Here is an 18242-nt window from a genome sequence, read left to right as displayed (position 1 = left end):
TGGTGGCAGACAACTAAGACGAAACACACACATTTTGTGTGCCACTAACAGGGGGATCTTCATGCGATCAGATACAGATTATTGGGTGGGACTGGGGAAAACCCAGCAGTCATGGTACACATTGGTACCAATGACAAAGTTAGAGGGAGGTGAAAGGTCTTTCAAAATGATTACAGGGAATTAGGAGAGAAGCTGAAGTACAGGTGGTGTCTTCAGAAATACTGCTGATTCCACTACGTCACTAGAAAGTCAGCGGGAACTTAAGGAGATAATTGTCAGGAAGAAAGGGTTTAGGTTCATGGAGAACTGCGCTGACTTAAGACCTCAAGCTCTATGACGACATGTAGGGCAGCTTCGACAATGTACAGCACACATGCCCAACTCATGCTGATTATATTTGACCCACGACACCAGAACCACCACACCTATGTGGGGCCATTATTCTGCATGGAGGACTTTGTGGGACCCACTATACTGTATGGAAAACTATGTGGGGCCCATTATACTGGATGGAAAGTTATGTGGGACCAATCATACTGTATGAAGGACTATGTGGGACCCATTATTCAGTATGGAGGACTATGTGGGGCCCATTATACTGTATACTGGATGGTCCACAATTTTGTCCAAGTTTTTCATTTTGGCCTTCTGCATGTTTTGAGCTTTACATCCCTGATGTAAAATCAGTATGGTTAATGTACATGGAAATGGTAATAATGGAAAGCTGCTAACTGGACTTTGCTACAAGCCTCCTAATATAGCTGAACATGAAGAGGATGATATGCTGCAACAAATTAAAAAGGCAACAAAAACAAGTCATGGTCAAAAGTGTTAGGTCCCTTTAAATTGTTCCAGAAAATGAAGTAATTCTCCCAGAAAATTATTGCAGTTACATGTTTTGTTATACACGTTTATTTCCTTTGTGTGTATTGGAACAACACAAGAAAACAGAGAAAAAAAAGGCAAATTTAACATAATTTCACACAAAACCACATAAAATAGGTCGGGCAAATGATTGACACCTTGCCAAAATTGTGGGTAAACAACTTTGTTTCAAGCATGTGAAGCTTGTTCAAACGTGATTGTGGCAAGTAACAGGTGTGGGCAATATGAAAATCACAACTAAAACCAGATAAAAAAGGGAGAAGTTGATTCAATCTTTGCATTGTGTACATATGTGTGGCACACTAAGCATGGAGAAAACAGAAAAAGGAGAACTGTCTGAGGACTTGAGAACCAAAATTGTTGAAAAATATCAATAATTTCAAGGTTATAAGTCCATCTTTAGAGATCCGGATGTTCCGCTGTCCAAGGTGCGCAACATAATCAATAAATTTACAACACATACAGTCAAATATGGTGGCGCTTCAAAGATGTTTTTGGGTTGTTTTGCTGCCTTTGGTCAGGTACCTTGACTGTGTGCAAGGAATCATGAAATCTGAAGATTAGCAAAGGATTTTGGGGCACAATGTAGTGCCTAGTGTCAGAAAGCTGAGTTTGCATCCTAGGTCATGGGTCTTCCAGCATGACAATGACCCCAAACATACTTCAAGAAGCACCCAGAAAATGGATGGAAACAAAGTGCTGGAGAGTTCTGACCAGCAATGAATCCGTATCTAAATCCCATTGAACACCTGTGGAGAGATCTTAAAATTGCTGCTTGGAGAAAAACATTAAAATTTGAAAGTTCTCAGTGGTTGATACAATCTTTTCAGTTAGCCATTAGTCAGTAAGCTTTCGAGACTACTCAGGTCTCTTCATCAGATATAGTATAATACAAAATCTGAAGAGTCACATATTTATACACAACAGGGCACAGGAATAATGCAATAGATAAGACAAGTGACGTGAAGCAGAACTATCAGTATGGGAGAGGGAGAAGCAGTTGTGGCCGTAAAAATGTTTGGCCACAAGTAGATCTATTCTTTTTTTTCTTTTATTGTGTGGCGATGAGAATTCATCATTTTTTTAAGTTTTTGCCCTGTCTCCCCTACATACAGACCCCCAGTTGGACATTTGGTACATATAATTAAGTTCATTGTGATGCAGCTGAAAGTACCTGGGATCTTGTGGTCCTGATGTGAGTTGGGAACCTTTATCTTGTCCGTGGTCATTATAAAAGGACAGGTTTACATTTACAGTTGGTGAGGATAAATTTTGTAAGTTTCACCACAAAGGTGAAACTATCCTCCCGGTCAGTTTGCTTTCCCTCCCAGTACCTTTTAATTCTAACAAGGTTAGGTTTCGGGGAGATTATACTTGTTCCTTTTATTTTTGGTTCTCCTTAGCTTGCCTTCTTTGCCCTATATGAATGTGTTTTTGTTTCTCATTCAGCTTTTTTCTATTTTACTTCATACTTTCCTTTCCCCTTGTTAAGAGTGTGTTGCAGCCTCCCCTCTGGTTCCTCTGGGGGTATGAGAAACTCCTCAATGGCTTATTAGTTAGTTGGGTGTGTGGTGGTGTTTTTAGGTGTGCAGCTAGGGCCTTTCTAGTCTCTACAGAGACTAGTTGGGTGTAGTTGCGACATTCTCCCCTGTGTGGGTTCTCTGGTGCTTATCAAGATCCGATTTCTGGTTAAAACATTTCCCACATTCTGAACATGAAAAAGGCTTCTTCCCAATATGAGTTTAGTGATGTTTGGTAAGAGTTGATTTCTCTGTAAAACATTTCCCACATTCTGAACAGGAAAAAGGCTTCTTCCCTATGTGAGTTTTGTGATGTTTGGTAAGAGTTGATTTCTCTGTAAAACATTTTCCACAGTCTGAACATGAAAAAGGCTTCTCCCCTGTGTGAGTTCTGTAGTGAATAATAAGATTCCATTTATTTTTAAAATATTTCCCACATTCTGAACAGGAAAAAGGCTTCTTCCCTATGTGAGTTTTGTGATGTTTGGTAAGAGTTGATTTCTCTGTAAAACATTTCCCACATTCTGAACAGGAAAAAGGCTTCTTCCCTATGTGAGTTTTGTGATGTTTGGTAAGAGTTGATTTCTCTGTAAAACATTTTCCACAATCTGAACATGAAAACGGCTTCTCCCCTGTGTGAATTCTCTGATGTTTGATAAGATTTGATTTCGTTGCAAAAGATTTTCCACATTCTGAACAGGAAAATGGCTTCTCCCCTGTGTGAATTCTCTGATGTTTGATAAGATTTGATTTCTCTGTAAAACATTTCCAACATTCTGAACAGGAAAATGGCTTCTCTCCTGTGTGAGTTCTCTGATGTGTGATAAGAATTGATTTCTCTGTAAAACGTTTCCCACATTCTGAACAGGAAAATGGCTTCTCTCCTGTGTGAGTTCTCTGGTGCCTAACAAGATCTGATTTCTGATTAAAACATCTCCCACACTTTGAACAAGAAAATTTATTCTTCACTGTGTGAATTTTTTGAGGTTTAAGAAAAGACTTTTTGAGAGGAAAACTATTTCCATATTCTGAACGTGAAAATGGCTTCTTTGCTTTAGGAGCAATTTGTTTTTTAATGCTTATTTTGTGACTTTGATTTTCCTTAGTAGTCGGTAATGAATCAGAAGACAGGACCTGTTTCAAAGGATCAGATGACAGATCTTGGCTGTGAAGCGATGATGGTAAATCTGGAGAAATGGCATTCACTTCAATTGTATCCTGTTGGATCTGAAAATTATCTGATTTGAAAATTGAAGATGTCAGCTGTCCCTCTGATCTCCTGGTACAGACATCTGCCAAGAATAAGAACAATTATTATTTTTAATAAAAAATCCTTGAATTTTATATGTTTTAACATTTCTACTTAAATTGTCCGTAAAAAGGCAAGTTATATAAAAAAAAATTCACTTATTCACCAGAACAATGACTGTCTAATAGAAAACCTCATAGGATGGACCAGTAGAGCGTAGTGTTCAACTGTTTTTTCATTCTGCCTCCCAAATATGGAATAAAAAGCCACAAAATGATGTTATGTAGGCGAAAATAATACCAATAAAAACTTCTACTCATCTCACAAAAAACAAGTCCCCACTCAGATCCATCATCTGTCAATGGAAAAACAGAAGTTTCCACATCATTAGTGGCTCAAAGGCTTTTGAAAAGCAACATGGCTTCCATAAACCAATCTAGCAATATCAGCTCTTCCAAAGTCAGATATCCTTCTCGCTTCTGAGCTTCGCAGTAGTTTATGTGCCTAAATCTCATTTATCATCCATGTATTTGGTATTACTATAATGAGAAGAACCCACTTAATTTACGGTGTGTGTCTCCTGGAGCACAATCTGGGCACTATGTGTTGGGTAATAAAATGGCATATTTGCAATTTTCACTCTCCAACATCCACTGCGTGCTAATTTCTGGAGAGTGACTGTGGAGTCAAAATAGTCACTACTCCTATAGATTATTTCACTGAGGGTTATAATTTCCAAAATGGAGTCACTTTATGAGGATTTCTACAGCTCTGGTTTTCTGCCATTTTGTTACATTAGGGCTTCTGCAAAAGGTGTGTCCCATCTCCTCTGGGTCGTCTACTTCTCCTCCTGCTCCGACTTGTGTGACTTGTCTGCTTTTGTCACCAGGCGCCGCCTTATTCATTCTGCAGGTGGCGCTGGTGATGGAAGAGACGTCAGAACCAGAAGCTCTGGGCGGCGCAGGCACTGTCCAGCCACTAAGATTAGGGTGCCTGGGACCTGTAGTACCATCCAGTCTGGCAGTATGTGTGTGTGTGTTGTCCAGCTGGAGTAATCTGCTCCTTGCTTCAGCAATTTGGAGAGCACCGCACCCTACTAAAGCTGGAAGCATATTGCCGGAAGCTGCTAGATACAGCCTTGTTCTCCTCTGGTTCAGTCCTCTGTGCTCAGCTCCCGGCTTGTGTATTTGTTTCCTGTTGTGACCCCGGCCCGTTTACTGTCTACTCTTGTGTCTTCTGAGTTCGTATTTTCTCTGAGTTTGCAGGTAACACAGTGACCCAAGCCTAGGGATCTCTGTGTTAGTCCAGATCCATGTAGAGGGGTTAAAGGATGATGAGCAAAGTAATTTGTGTTTATGACGTAAATTTAAGAAGTAATTTATGTCCTCCCTCTGTCTAAAACTGAATCTGTCAAAAACTGAACTACTCGTATTTCCTCCCTCCACTAACCTACCTGTGCCCGATATTGCCATTTCCGTTTGTGGCTCAACCATTACTCCCCAGCAACAAGCCCGCTGTCTTGGGGTCATTTTTGACTCAGATCTTTCCTTCACTCCTCACATCAAATCACTCGCTTGTGTCATCTACACCTCAAAAACATCTCAAGAATCAGGACTTTGCTCACCTTTAACTCGGCAAAAACTCTTACTGTAGCTCTTATTCATTCTCGTCTGCACTACTGCAACTCTCTACTTATCGGGCTCCCTCTTACTAAACTCTCCCCTCTCCAATCCGTCCTTAACGCAGCAGCCAGGATCATATTCCTCGCCAACCGCTACACCGATGCCTCTTCCCTGTGCCAGTCATTGCATTGGTTACCCATCCAATATAGAGTTCAATTTAAACTTACCACGCTTACCCACAAAGCGCTCCATGCTTCAGTACCCCCCTACATCTCCTCCCTTGTCTCAGTCTACCACCCTACACGTGGCCTCCGTTCTGCCAGTGACTTAAAACTAAAATCCTCCATAATCCGAACTTCCCACTCCCGTCTCCAAGATTTCTCGCGTGCTGCGACAATTCTTTGGAATGCACTACCCAGGACAGTTCGATTAATTCCCAATACCCACAGTTTCAAGTGGACCCTAAAAACCCATTTCTTTAGACTGGCGTATCGACTCCACACACTATCTGTCCATCCCAGTTGTCCATCCCAGTTTTCCCCCATATTAAAATCTTCTTCAAGTTAAGGTTCATACCAACCATGCACATAATAGCCTCGGTCAGGACTGCACACATACTGGCAGGCGACCAGTCCATGTATTATTTATCCTATTTAGTATATCAAGGCTGCATTATACAATATATGTACATTCTACCTTTTGTGTCTCCCCCATTTCCTCATAGACTGTAAGCTTGCGAGCAGGGCCCTCACTCCTTTCGATATGAGATATGCTTATTCTGTATTGTCTGAATAAGTCCCCCCTAAAATTTGTAAAGTGCTGCGGAATATGTTGGCGCTATAAAAATAAAAAAAAATATTATTATTATTAATTTGTGAAATCTGTAAATGGGTTAGATAAGGCAAGCCTGTTCGTGGTGGCCATCTTTTGAGCTTCCAGGTGACCATGAACAGTGTCCCCAATACATTGTGTCTGCTAACTATTCCAGCAAGATCTGCATTCAAATAGCTAAATGTCGCTCCTTCCCTTCTTAACCTGCCATGTGCCCAGACAGTAGTGTACAACCGTATATAGGGTATTGTCAGATTCAAAAGAAGTTGGAATATTATTTGTAACGTACATTTGTTTCCTATTATCCTTTGTGAAGCATTCCAAAGTTATCACCACATAAAGTGATTTGAAAAATGGGGCCTGATTAGAAACACAAAACTGACTGTGGGAAGGGGTTAAATCAGAGGATTACAAAGTCAAAAACTGTGACTATACACAATAAAACATCTACTGAAATGATCAAACTCAACATTCTCCATCAGAGAAAAATGAGTAACTAGTGGTGAAACCTCTCTGGGGTAATTGGAGTATGGGGCTCGGTGGCTCTTGGGAATCTAAACTATCGTAAGGGCCAATATTTTCTGTCAGATGAGAAGACATATTAGACATTTAAAGTGAACTTTTTTATAATACTGCAGAGCTGAGGGGTCTTAAATTTAGATTTCGGGCAATTGGAAGAGATAATGGAGATCTTTTTGAAAGACTACCAGGGAGTTACAGAGTCACATAAGTGAGGCCGGCCGATCCCACCACAATGAAACCATCATACAGAATGAACTTGTGAAAAAAGAAAGAATATAAAAACATGTTACATCCCCAACAACAATGTATGTATGAGGGGAGAAATCCAACACTAAACTGGAGTTACACTCATTTATGGTAGACCATTGGAGCTACTATGAGTTCTGACCAGAACAGTAGAGAAAGTATTAGCGCCCCCATTTCAGGAGAGATTGTGCAGTAATCTGAATTCCTGAGGATTGAAAACATAATGGAATTTATGACGTGGAGTGAATCCATGAAACCAGGGCTGGAGCCAACACATCTCCTGCAGGCGGGAATAAATGTATATTACATCCATCAGCCACGCACAGCTTAGAGATATATCATGGCACAGTGTAAATTTTGTGTACGTTATCGCGATCCTATTTGAAGTTAGTCGGTTTGAAAAGAAATTGAACAGTCAGGATAAAGGGAAACTCTGCTGTTATTGTACAGAAATTCACACTTGGCCTCACTGCACATTTAATGTTGTAGATCATAAATGTGAAGTTTGGCCAGAAAGACTGGACCTGGTCTTGTAGGGACCATATGAGCACATTCAGCAGCACAGAAGGTAGAGAAGGTAGATTTATCCAATAAGATATCAGGGATCTAGGAACCCAACACCATCATTACCCTCCGCTTTCTCTTACAGGTCCATCATAATATTTTTCTTCAACTGATTTTCTCATTTGTCAGCACATTCTACATACGCTGTCATTTGGCTTTGTAGTTTACAGATCTGGGCAGGTAATGGACAGTGTCTTATAATCCCAGGGGGAGGTGGATCCTCCAGGTTGTAAGTTCTATAGAAAAGGGCTCTCACAATTTCCCAAAGTAATTTGAACATTTTCAGATGGAGGAGAATGTTGTGGTCTAGAGGCAAAATGGTGATCACACAATTGTGATACAGCTGGACTACATCACCGATAAAGCAGCCACAGACAGGGACTGAGAAGAATCTGTGACTTCTCTGCATTTAGTGGTTCCTACTCACCTGGGTAGTCATATGTAAGAATCTCCTCTTTACACCGCTCATCACCCCTCACATATGTCTCTGTAGTATTAATATGGGTCAGATCTTCACCCTGAAACAAATATTGTAAAAGTCACAGACAGATGGAGAAGTCTCATTACACAAGTATAAAATATATAATACTGGTGGATAAAAAAAGACTGAGCACAAGACCTTCACAGCCATCTACATATCATAGGGGAGATCTCATGACACCTTCTCTCCATCTACCTGATGATCCTGAGGAACATTGGGATCTTCTTGTTTACAGTCATGTGGAAGAAGAGGACGGGGACATTTCTCTGGTGTTGTCCTCTTACTGGATAGATCTGGAGGAAACACATAAGGGGCTGAATTCATTCTTTACATACAGATAATTATAGGCCGTGTGTATTTAGTCCTGTCTATTACCTGGTGATGTGAGAGGCTGGGGAACCTCTATCATGATGTCCTTGTACACATCTTTGTGTCCTTCTAAATACTCCCACTCCTCCATGGAAAAATAGAGGGCGACATTCTGACACCTTATAGGAACCTGACACATACAATGATACAGTCATCCCCCCGATCCCTTCATAGCGTTACTGTATAATGTCCCTGCATTCCCAGCAGTGTCACCTCTCCAGTCAGCAGCTCAATCATCTTGTAGATGAGTTCTAGGATCTTCTGGTCATTGATGTCCTCATGTATCAGGGGGTGAGGTGGAGGTCCCGTGATTAATCTCTGGTTATGGAGAGACACATTAATAAATCTCACTACAGACATTTCCAGAGTCCTCACCTCTCCAGTTCTGTCCATCTGTTATTCCCATAGATAAGAATGATGTAATGTGACGTCATCAGAATCTCTCACCTCTCCAGTAAGCCGGAAGAGGATCTCTAGGGTGAGGTGTAATATCCTCTCCACCATCTTGTCTCTGTCCATATCCATCTTTGATAGGGAAATCAGGAAAATTCTCTTATATAGAAGATCTTCACTGAGAGGATCCGACACTGTAGAGAGAAGATGATGAGCCGATGTAACATGATAAAAATTATGTGTAATAATACATCTATTGGAGATAATAAGGGAAACATATAAGGAGATTTATTATTTTACAGAATTTCATTTTTTTCCCTTTACATCTAGTAATAAAATCTATATATTTTAGGCCACAGACAACAAGCAGTTTCTTCCCCGGAGTCTGCAGCTGAATACGTTTCTCATAGACTCATCTTCCATAAAGCTAATTCTCATCTAATTCTCTGACACTAGAATTGACATTGAGAATAACCTCGGCACTCAATGGTTCTTATAGAATTTTTTTTTTTTAATGCAGTCCAAAAACAAAAGTAAATGTTTAGGTCGATCTGACCTTAATCAGTAACTGTTGGAAATTGCACAAAGAACAAAACAATAAATAAAAGAATAATAATAAATAATAAAATAAAAAAGCATATACAAATGGATCATGGCGCAATAACATGATGATATCTCTTGTTTAACCTGAACAATAAACATGCTGTCAAACAGTGTATAATATTTCGTCAAACCCCATTAATGCGGATACAACATCACAGTATAGAGCAAGTATATATACAAATTGAAGAGAGCTGACACCTACTAGACTGCTGGATGATATTCAAAGGTAGGAATTCAAAAGTGTGGAGATATGGTGACACTGGTTACTTGGATCTGCAGAAAAGAGCAGAGAGTGGCAGACTCAGAGTTATCAGCTGAGAGGGATTGTGGAGGCAGAGATAGACCGATTAGAGCTGGACGTAGCATACCTGTGACCCCTAGTTCCTGGTTATAAAGTGGTGCTGCACGTAGTGGCTTAGAGGAACGCGGTGTCCACCGCTAGTTCCTGGTACTGTGTGCGTTGTCAGGGGCAGGATGGTATCTAAAGGCCGGGAGCGGGAATAGAGAGGGCGGCTGACCAATCGCCGCCAATCCCGCAGTGCTGTGTAGTGTGAACTCCGGAAGTGCACGTGTGACGTCACCAGAAGTGACGCGCTGCTCCCAGGAAGCTGTGCGTTCCACAGGCCGGTGTAAATGCGTTCCAGTGAGCCGGAAATTTCAGTGCCAGGGAGAGAGAACGTGCGTTCCACCAGTATAGAGCATAAGACCTAATGGCCATGAGCCAGAGCCTTTGTTGGAGTGGAGAAGGATCCAGGAGAGGGGACAAGAGGAATAATCTGCAATAAAGGAGACAATATTTGAGTAGGATATGGAGATCAAAACATGTATATTATTGACCTATTCAAATTGAAGACCACATTTCCAAACGTAAAATATATTTCAACATAGGGTCACATAAGATCCCTGGGTGACAAGTTTCTCTATACCAATTGTTCAATGAGAACCAAACTCCAAACATAAAAAAAACTTATATAAAAGGCCAGTAGGTCATAGTCCCTATTAGGGCCTTTCGGCTCTAAGGACTGTGATTCATGAATCCAGAAGGCTTCTCTACGTTTGGTGATAAAGTGTTGGGGAATGGGTAACATTAGGTTTTTGCACAGAATTGTGGATTTGTGCTTTGAAATCCTATCCCTTATGGGCTGTGTCGTCTCCCCCACATAGATTCGGCCGCATGGTCATTTAATAAGATATTCCACATATGAGCTGTCACATGTAAAGTACCCTTTGATGTTGTACATCTTGCCAGTTTGTGGGTGATGAACAATGCTACCCCTGATGACATTGTTGTATTGACGACATTGGAATGTACCCATTTGGGATTCTGCAAGAACGGTTGTGCGGGACCTTGGTGCGCTGCACCCAAATCAGCACTTACCAGAGAGTCTCTAATATTGGTTGCCCTCTTAAAACACGGTAGGAAGGGTTGCTGGAATGCAGGGATCGTGGGATAGTCGGTTTGTAAGATGCTCCTGTGTTTCCTAATGGTTTTATGCAAGATGAGGCGAAGGGGTCGAACGTGTGAACGAAGGGGATTCTGTCCTTAGTGTTTGGAAGATCAGTTCTGGAATTACACGCCAAGGGATGCAAGAAGCTAGGTGGATAGCCTCGTTCAGTGAATTTGGTCGACATTTCTTGTAACCTCTGATTGCAGATAGTTTCACTGGACACTATCCGTTTGACCCTCTGAAATTGTGATGTAGGTATAGATTTCTTCATCAACCTTCGATGATTGCTAGAAAAGTATAATAGGCCATTGCAATCGGTGGGCTTGGAATAGAGGTCAGTTGTTAGGTGGCCCTGTGTATCCTTGATCACCATGGTATTAAGGAAACTAACCCGGCTTGAATCATATGTCATGGTGAAGCTCAAATCTGGCCATGCGGAGTTCAGTGTGGAGAAAAAACTAAGGATTCCAAGGGACCTCCCCCATATGCAAAAGATGTCGTCTATGAAACGTTTCCAGAGAATGCAATGTTCTTGAAAAAGTGGATTAGAGTGGACCACCTGACTCTTGAAGGCTGCCATGTAGCTCCTTGGGCAGTTCCTTTGAGCTCATAATTCTCATTTGGTCTGACATGCACTGTGAGCTGTGGGGTCTTATATAGACAGGTGTGTGCCTTTCCAAATCAAATCCGATCAGTTTAATTAAACACAGTTGGACTCCAATGAAGGAGTAGAACCATTTCAAGGAGGATCACAAGGAAATGGACAGCATGTGACTTAAATATGAGTGTCTGAGCAAAGGATCTGAATACTTATGACCATGTGATATTTCAGTTTTTCTTTTTTAATAAATTTGAAAAAAATTTCTACATTTCTGTTTTTTTTTCAGTCAAGATGGGGTGCAGAGTGTACTTTAATGAGAAAAAAAATGAACTTTTTAGAATTTACCAAATGGCTGCAATGAACAAAGAGTGAACAAATTTAAAGGGGTCTGAATACTTTCCGTACCCACTGTATAAATAGGAACTAGGGGTCACAGTTATGCTACATCCAGCTCTATTCTGTCTATCTCTGCCTCTACAGTCCCTCTCAGCTGACTGGGTGTCACCTCTCTTCAATTTGTATATATACTTGCTCTATACTATGATGTTGTATCCGCATTAATGGGGTTTGATGAAATATTATGAACTGTTTGACAGCATGTTTATTGTTCAGGTTAAACAAGAGATATTATCATGTTATTGAACAATGATCCATTTGTATATGCTTTTTTATTTTATTATTTATTATTATTTTTTCATTTATTGTTTTGTTCTTTGTGCTATTTCCAACTGTTACTGATGAAGGTCAGATCGACTGAAACGTTTACTTTTGTTTTTGGACTGCATTAAAAAAAAATAAAAATTCTATAAGAACCATTGAGTGTTTAGGTTATTCTCAGTTACAGTATGGGTTTGGACCCTACTCGAGCACCTCTGTCCGGTAGTGCAGCGGTTATTTTCTTATCCTGCTGCGCCTGTATGCTTGCACATCGCAGTGATATGTCATCACTGACCTTTTCATATAATGCGGATGAGACATCTACCATTCTGACTTCCTAACGGTCCCATCTAAGGAAACCAGAGGCCGGGACGTGGAAAGGCAACACCGACATCTGATCAACATAGAGCTGCACTGTGCAACTGTAACAGAATACCTAAGGGTCCAACGGATCCCTAGGGGGCTGAGAGTGCCAATACGTCCCACCTTGTTTTCCGATCAATCGGATTACTGTACCAAATTTGAACAGATTTTGAATAAGTGTTCATTTGATTTGATGACGCTAACAGTCGATTTTTTACATAAGGCTATCAACTCAAAGAAGGACCAAATCAAGAACATCGAGTCACAACTCTCCTCTACAGTCAGCGCTGAAGAATTGACAACCCTCTAGGGTAAGATCAAGGACAACACTGACCGCCATCGGAGAGACACTGAGGCAAGGAAACGAAGAAAGTTCTTAAGAGATACAGAGGATTACGATCTGAACAGAGTTTACCAATGTCAGGACAGATCTTTCTCTGGGAGAAATCCCAATCGATTCAACAGATCATCCACCGAGCTTTCCTCTTCCAGATCGGAACTAGACAGGTGAGACCCATATGTCTCTTCTTCTCATTTTTTAGGACAACCAAGGCGACGTCAAACAACAAGAAGAAGACGAGAAGAGGCGGAAAACATGAGAGGCAACACCGACTTCATCAGGGTGACTCGGTCTCAGGCGCAGGCCCCTGGTGGTAAATATTTCCTCTTATACACTTAGCACTGCCCAGCTAACAGTACTACAAAAAGGTCTCTCCTTTTATTCAGTTAATAGATACAATACCTTTAACTTGGATATGGAACTGCTGCGGTTTTACCGCTCTTTGCCCCTGAAAGCACATTTAGCTCAAACTGAAATTTCCGGCGTTAATAACTCTAGTAGCATCCATCCCAATCCAGCTATAGCCATCACATCCAGTAGCTTGGCCCTCCGCACAAAAGGCTCCTACAGATCACCCATGCCCTTGAAACGTTTATCAGCTTTGTGGACACTGTTTTTCAGGAATTACGCTCCAAAGTTGACATAGGTAAACTACACTATGAACCCAATTTGTCCTCCCTTGATCAACAGGCTTTGAGAAGTCTCAAAGAGGACAAAAATTTGGTCATAAAACCAGCCGACAAGGGAGGAGCAATTGTGGTCATGAATAAGTGTGACTATGTCAGGGAAATAGAGCGTCAACTTAGTGCCCAGACTACATATCGCCGATTGCCCCATGATACCCTGCCCCAATACAGCACTTTAATATCTTCAGTCATTAACCGCTTCATTACGGCGGGCGTCATTGATATTAAAACAGGTGAATTCCTTTCAAAGAAACATTCTATCACACCGGTCTTTTACGTCTTGCCTAAGATTCACAAAAGTGTAACGGATCCACCGGGGAGGCCGATTGTGGCCTCCACAGAGTCACTTCTATCCCCATTGTCTATTTTCCTTGAAAAAGTCCTCACGCCCCTCATTCAACAGAGTCCATCTTTCCTACTGGACACAGGAGCTTTCCTCGCCTAACTCACTGAACTCAAACAGGTCCCAACTAGGGCTATCCTAGTCTCTTTTGATGTAAAAAATCCATATACATCTATTCTCCATGACCAAGGAATCAGGACAGTACAGAATCTTCTCATTGAGTCACACACGGATCGACAGGTAGTTGATCTGTGCAATGAATTACTCACGTTGGTTCTTACCAATAATTATTTCTTGTTCCAGGACACCTACTGTATTACCTCAAAATTAAGGGCACCGCGATGGGCTCTATTGTGGCTCCCCCATATGCAAATTGATACATGTCAGCCTTCGAGAGTCAGGTGGTCTACTTTAATCCACTTTTTCAAGAACATTCCATTCTCTGGAAACGTTTCATAGACAACATCTTTTGCATATGGGGGGGGGTCCCTTGGAATTCTTAGAGGTTTTTCTCCACTCTGAACTCTGCATGGCCAGATTTGAGCTTCACCATGACATATGATTCAAGCCGTGTTAGTTTCCTTGATACCATGGTGATCAAGGATACACATGGCCACCTAACAACTGACCTCTATTCCAAGCCGACCGATTGCAATGGCCTATTACACTTTTCTTGCAATCATCCAAGGTTGATGAAGAAATCTATACCTACATCACAATTTCAGAGGGTCAAACGGATAGTGTCCAGTGAAACTATCTGCAATCAGAGGTTACAAGAAATGTCGACCAAATTCACTGAACGAGGCTATCCACCTAGCTTCTTGCATCCCTTGGCGTGTAATTCCAGAACTGATCTTCCAAACACTAAGGACAGAATCCCCTTCATTCACACGTTCCACCCCTTCGCCTACATCTTACATAAAATCATTAGGAAACACAGGAGCATCTTACAAACCGGCTATCCCACGATCCCTGCATTCCAACAACCCTTCCTAACGTGTTTTAAGAGAGCAGCCAATATTAGAGACTCTCTGGTACGTGCCGATTTGGGCGCAGCGCACCAAGGTCCCGCACAACGGTTATTGCAGAATCCCAAAATGGGCACATTCCCATGTCTCCAATGTCGTCAATATAACAATGTCCTCAGGGGTAGCATTGTTTATCACTCACAAACTGGCAAGATATACAACATCAAAGGGTACTTTAGATGTGACAGTTCATATGTGGTATATCTTATTAAATGACCATGCGGCCGAATCTATGTGGGGGAGACGACACAGCCCATAAGGGATAGGATTTCAAAGCACAAGTCCACAATCCTGTGCAAAAACCTAATGTTACCCGTTCCCCAACACTTTATCATGGCAGGACATAGTATTTCTCAAGTCAAATACCAGGTATTGGAACAAGTTTTTAAACCACGTCAGGGGGGGCGACCGAGTGAGCCTTCTCAAACGTAAAGAAACCTACTGGATTCATGAATTACAGTCCCTAGAGCCGAAAGGCCTTAATAGGGATGTACTGGCCTTTATATAAGGTTTTTTTTTATGTTTGGAGTTTGGTTCTCATTGAATAATTGGTATAGAGAAACTTGTCACCAAGGGATCTTATGTGACCCTATGTTGAAATGTATTTTACGCTTGGAAATGTGGTCTTCAATTTGAATAGGTCAATAGTATACATGTTTTGATCTCCATATCCTACTCATATATTGTCTCCTTTATTGCAGATTATTCCTCTCTGGCACACTCTTGTCCCCTCTCCTGGATCCTTCTCCACTCCAACAAAGGCTCTGGCTCATGCCCATGGGGTTTTATGCTTTATACTGGTGGAATGCACGTTCTCTCTCCCTCAAACTTCTGGCTCACTGAAACGCATTTACACCGGCCTGTGGAACGCACAGCTTCCTGGGAGCAGCGAGTCACTTCCGGTGACGTCACACGTGCACTTCCGGAGTTCACACTACACAGCCCAGTGGGATTGGCGGCGATTGGCCAGCCGCCCTCACTATTCCCGCCCCCGCCTTTAGATACCATCCTGCCCCTGACAACGCGCACAGTACCAGGAACTAGCGGTGGACACTGCGTTCTTCTAAGCCACTACGTGCAGCACCACTTTATAACCAGGAACTCTGGGTCACAGGTATGCTACGTCCAGCTCTATTCTGTGTATCTCTGCCTCCACAGTCTCTCTCAGCTGTTAACTCTGAGTCTGCCACTCTCTGCTCTTTTCTGCAGACCCAAGTAACCAGAGTCACCATATCTCCACACTTTTGAATTCCTACCTTTGAACACCATCCAGCAGTCTAGTAGGTGTCACCTCTCTTCAATTTGTATATATACTTGCTCTATACTGTGATGTTGTATCCGCATTAATGTGGTTTGACGAAATATTATACACTGTTTTATAGCTTGTTTATTGTTCAGGTTAAACAAGAGATATTATCATGTTATTGCGCTATGATCCATTGGTATATGCTTTTATATTTTATTATTTATTATTCATTTATTTATTGTTTAGTTCTTTGTGCTATTTCCAACAGTTACTGATGAAGGTCAGATCGACCGAAACGTTTACTTTTGTGTTTGGACTGCATTAAAAAAACATTTTTCTATAAGAACCATTGAGAGCCGAGGTTATTCTCAGTTACAGTATGGGTTTGGACCCAACTCTAGCACCTCTGTCCGGTAGTGCAACGGTTATCATCTTATACTGGCATTGACATTAGCAATTCTGCAGGAGATATTTATTTCATGTGACAAGAGAAATAACTACTTCATGATGAGGCAACATCTTCTACTACGGCTCTAAAACCATATTTGGCCACAGTCCGTCACTGACAACATCACCACCGGCCGTCTATATGAATGTTTCCCGTCTTCCCCGGACTGTAATCTTCTATCACGTTAGATCTCATGTCTGATTCACACACAGAAGTTTGAGGATTTTATAAAAGCTGTTTTGTTTGCACAAACACCGCGGACAGAAAAGATTTGATACTAAAGTCTACATGTGCAGTGTATTATGGGGTTTATTTCTGGCCTTAGACTTTCCTATATTACAAGAAAAACCCCAGAAAAAAAATTGTTTTTGGTTTTATATGAACTCTTTTGGGCACCAGAACATAGATGTACACCGCAGGGATGGCACAGGTGCGGCAGCAATAAAATCCCTGGCAGTTTAACCACTTGCTCCTGCAAAAACCAAACATGGCATCTAAGAAGGCGTGACAGAGTTCGGCTGAATGCCCCTCCTCCTCCCCCAAATGCTCAATAGTATGGGGCTGCCTAGTTCCTACAATACTGAAATGCCTAATAATGGTGTCTGGGCCTGCAATGTACGAAAGTCTATTAGGACGGGCCAGAGGCAGCGTTCCAAAAGTTACCTTTTAACGACCCCATAAACATTTGACTACAGTTGCATGGAAGCACTTATTTTGGGGGTTTTGGTTGACTATATAATGTATTAGGGGGCCTCCCTACAGTCAGTCATACAAACCACAGGAAAGCTGGAATATTTGTGTGTATGGGGGAGTCTGGATAGATAGCCGTCTGCCAAATGACCGCTCACCCAACACTTATCTCATGTGTATGGGGACTTTACTATTGCACAGGTAGTGATAATACACGGCACTACAGCAGTACAGTGCATCACCGGAGCGATCAGAGGCTTCTGTGTTGTATGATAGCACTAATGAGAGTTGTTAAAAAAAGTTTAAAAAAAGTTTTAAAGTGAAAATATCACAGTTTTGGCAAAAATAAATATTTGTCACTATAGGGAAAACATGCATATAATGGTAAAATGGAGAGGGAGGTCAGCTCACTGTTTATTCAATGTACATTGTCTGAAGATCACCGCATGGAGCCGCCCTGGTCAGGGACATTTCAAGGTTCAAGTAGAGAAAGGAGGAGAGATGGATTCTCCAGCATTGTCTATATTGTTAAAACCTCACATTTATTGTGAATTCATAAAACTGTTGTGATGGCATACCACCAAGTGCCCACATACCAAACCAATGCTTATTCCTGATTTACAACATGTGAGTCTCCGTGATACTTTTATATCCTTCCCTTTCCTGGGTGTCCATTGATTACTGAGTACTTCTCAGACAATTTAACCCTGTATTGTATGAAAGAAAAAGATAATGCACAAATACAACTCATGCATGAGACATTCAATAAAATCACTGGAAATCAAAAACAAATACAATTAATTGCACTGTAATATTAATCCTGTCTGATGTTCATTCCCTGTGGGGCTCTAGTGTGTAATTTAAATATCCAATATGACTTTCTATTTAACATTTTTCTTTTCATATCTCCACCTCTTAATGGTTTATAAGCCTTTTCTATTCCTAATATCTGAAGGATCTGATATCCCCTTTATGTTTTTGTGAAAAGTGTCTTGAAACCACAGACAGGTTTAATGATTGTCTAATACATTTTTTTAGCAGATCTGACGTGCATCCCACATATTGTAATTAACTCTCTATACACTCTATTAAATAGATGACCCCTAT

The 18242-nt window shown here is 41.3% G+C and overlaps 1 protein-coding gene across 1 annotated transcript in view; it reads right to left on the bottom strand.

Moving 5' to 3' along the window:
* Positions 1-879: 879 nt before the first annotated feature.
* Positions 880-18242, bottom strand: part of LOC141197669 (uncharacterized) — a 29191-nt gene continuing 11828 nt past the window's right edge. Inside the window, exons 2-7 of the mRNA XM_073662755.1 lie at positions 8737-8876; positions 8503-8607; positions 8296-8419; positions 8116-8213; positions 7867-7957; positions 880-3697 (exon numbers count right to left, since the gene is read on the bottom strand). Coding sequence (XP_073518856.1) covers positions 2628-3697; positions 7867-7957; positions 8116-8213; positions 8296-8419; positions 8503-8607; positions 8737-8814 — 1566 coding nt within the window. The 5' untranslated portion in view covers positions 8815-8876 and the 3' untranslated portion in view covers positions 880-2627. The remainder of the gene's footprint in view (positions 3698-7866; positions 7958-8115; positions 8214-8295; positions 8420-8502; positions 8608-8736; positions 8877-18242) is intronic.

The sequence above is a fragment of the Phyllobates terribilis genome, unplaced genomic scaffold (genome assembly GCF_046119375.1).
Source record: "Phyllobates terribilis strain yellow unplaced genomic scaffold, ASM4611937v1 Scaffold_85__1_contigs__length_6476398, whole genome shotgun sequence".
Taxonomy (NCBI): domain Eukaryota; kingdom Metazoa; phylum Chordata; class Amphibia; order Anura; family Dendrobatidae; genus Phyllobates; species Phyllobates terribilis.
This window is presented reverse-complemented; position numbering and strand designations above follow the sequence as displayed.